This window comes from Penaeus monodon, chromosome 24, assembly GCF_015228065.2.
Source record: "Penaeus monodon isolate SGIC_2016 chromosome 24, NSTDA_Pmon_1, whole genome shotgun sequence".
NCBI lineage: Eukaryota > Metazoa > Arthropoda > Malacostraca > Decapoda > Penaeidae > Penaeus > Penaeus monodon.
The window spans coordinates 21,445,795-21,448,106 of NC_051409.1; the positions used below are offsets into that span (position 1 = coordinate 21,445,795).

The window sequence follows — 2,312 nt, forward strand, 5'->3', positions numbered from 1 at the left end:
AGTTATTGGAACTGCCACCACTGAATCTGCCTCCGTTGCTATTTGAATCAAAGTATCCATTACCCCCATTGAAAGAAATGCTCGTCTGAAAAGGTCGTGAGCCAGATGGCACTGGGCTGTCGTCCATGGGATACACGTCCAACATGATGTTAAAAGGTCTTGACTTCGAAGTACCGCGGTCATATGTGTTCTGGATAGGAGGAATGACTGACATACCGCTACCACCGTTGAAACTATTACCCCCATTATTAAAATTTCCGCCACCATTATTGAAGTTACTGTCACCATTGTTGAAATTATTACCATCGTTGTTGAAATTACCATCACTGTTAAAGTTATTGCCTCCATTACTATAAAAATTGCCTCCACCGTTACTTCCACTGTTGAAGCCGGGAATCCCGCCGCCGCCACTCACGCGAACACCACTTCCTCCTCCGCCAAAATTGTTTCCACCACCGTTGTTAAAATTACTTCCGCCACCACTGTTGAAGTTATAATTATTGTTGATTTTCTCTCCACTTGTTTGCTGGATGTTTCCGAAGCCCACATCACTTTGGCTCTGGATGTTGATATTGCTCAGGGTGTCTCCAAAGGGGTTGCTGCCTATGATGTGGTCTTGGCTGCCTATAGTGAAGCCACTGTTGGGCCTGAAGCCGTTGGGGCCAACGATGTGGTCTTGGCTTCCTATGGAGAACCCAGGGGGAAGTCGCACGTCCTTGCTTTCGCCTTGCCTTTGGTCCTTGTCTCTCATGTACCTGATGATGTCCTGGATGCTGTCGGAGTCGCGGGGGTACTGGAAATCCCTCGGCGGTCGGTGAGCCGGCGCTGGACGGGGTTGTCTGCGGCGCACGATGGGCATGCCTGGGGGAGGAGGGATGGGTGGAAGGAGGGGGCGTCGGTAGTGGGGGCGTGGTGGTCGTGGTTTGGGGAGCGGGCCTGACATGCGGGATTTGGGGAGAAGTCGTGGGCGCACACGACGGGCGGGTGGTAAGGGTGGTGGCGGTCCAAATGGGCGTCCAGGTCCTCGAGAGGCTATCATTGGAGGTGGTCTTACCCGAGCCCGAGGAGGGGCACCGGGCTGAGCTCGAGGCCCAACGCCTCCTGCGGGCGGCGGCACGGCCGGGCGACTGGAGCTGGGGCTTGGCAACAGAGGACTGCCACTGGGCCTACTCATTATGTCAGACAAAGAATTCCATATATCCTGTGCCGTGTGCCCAGGCGACGGCGGGTTACCGAGGTCAGTGTTTCTGTTTGCCCCATTTGCACTATTCCTATTCCTATTTACGGTTATACCCCTGTTTACACTGTTGATATTTTGCATGTTTCTCATCCCACTATTGACATTGTTAATTATATTCCTACTGTTCATCCCACTGTTCATACTTGGCATATTATTCACATCGTGATTCATGCTATACACATTCCTGGTTCCTTCTGCAGTGTAGAAATCACCGTCAGTAAATCTACTAGGCATGTTACTCATGCCACCATTCATATTGATCATTTCGTTTCTGCTGTTAGTTCCTGTGCTCAGTGGAGGGTTGCTGAGGTTGGGACTGTGGCCACGCAGGGGCATCCGCGGCTGCTGGGGTCGGCCGGCGGGAACAGGGTGGAGGCGCAGGGGCGGTTCCGGGTGCCGATGTGGTAGTGGCCTGCGAGGAGGCTGCTCTGGGAAGGGTGGTCGAGGAGGCCGCCTTCCGGGAGGAAGAGGGGGAGGCCATCCATTTCGGACCGGGAACTGAGGGCCCATGCTCACCATGCCAGGTGAACCTCCCTCTGGCATGATCATCACGGGAACAAATACTGGGTTGGAGTTGGACGGCCTTCTCTCCTCACCGCTGTCCTCCTCTTCATAATCCTCTTCTTCCTCTTCGTTATTAAGTGGAACGGGGATATATGCCACGTAGGAGCGCCCTTCGGGGTCCGAAGGGAGTGTTCCATTGGCGTTGGTGCCGGATGTACCGTCCTCATGACCAGTGTCATAGTCATAGTACAGGAGGTCTCCGTCGACCTCTGCAGCCGCAGTGTCCTTCCCCAGGGTAGGAGCGTCGCTGGACGCGTGGCCGAAACCTTCGATGGTGAGACTCCGTACGGGGAAGCCCGAGGCATCCTCGTCCCCAGGGTTTCTCTTTGCGATGGAGTTGACGAGCGTCGGGTCCGTGAAGTTGCCTCGCCGCTCCACGAGGTCGTCCGTCTCGAGTTCGAAGTTGAAGATGTCCAGCGGAGATTTCTCGCCCATAATGGTTGTGATAATCACATAGAACTGAAAAGACAATTGACCGAGGTGTTTGAATAGTAAGTATCCGATCATT

General features: G+C 54.0%; 1 protein-coding gene across 1 annotated transcript in view; it reads right to left on the minus strand.

The window, feature by feature from the left end:
• Window positions 1-2,306, minus strand: part of LOC119588650 (protein PRRC2A-like) — a 2,853-nt gene extending 547 nt beyond the window's left edge. The window contains 1 exon segment of the mRNA XM_037937287.1: window positions 1-2,306. This exon segment is cut by the window's left edge and continues 2 nt beyond it. Coding sequence (XP_037793215.1) covers window positions 1-2,239 — 2,239 coding nt within the window. The 5' untranslated portion in view covers window positions 2,240-2,306.
• Between the last annotated feature and the right edge of the window lie 6 nt (window positions 2,307-2,312).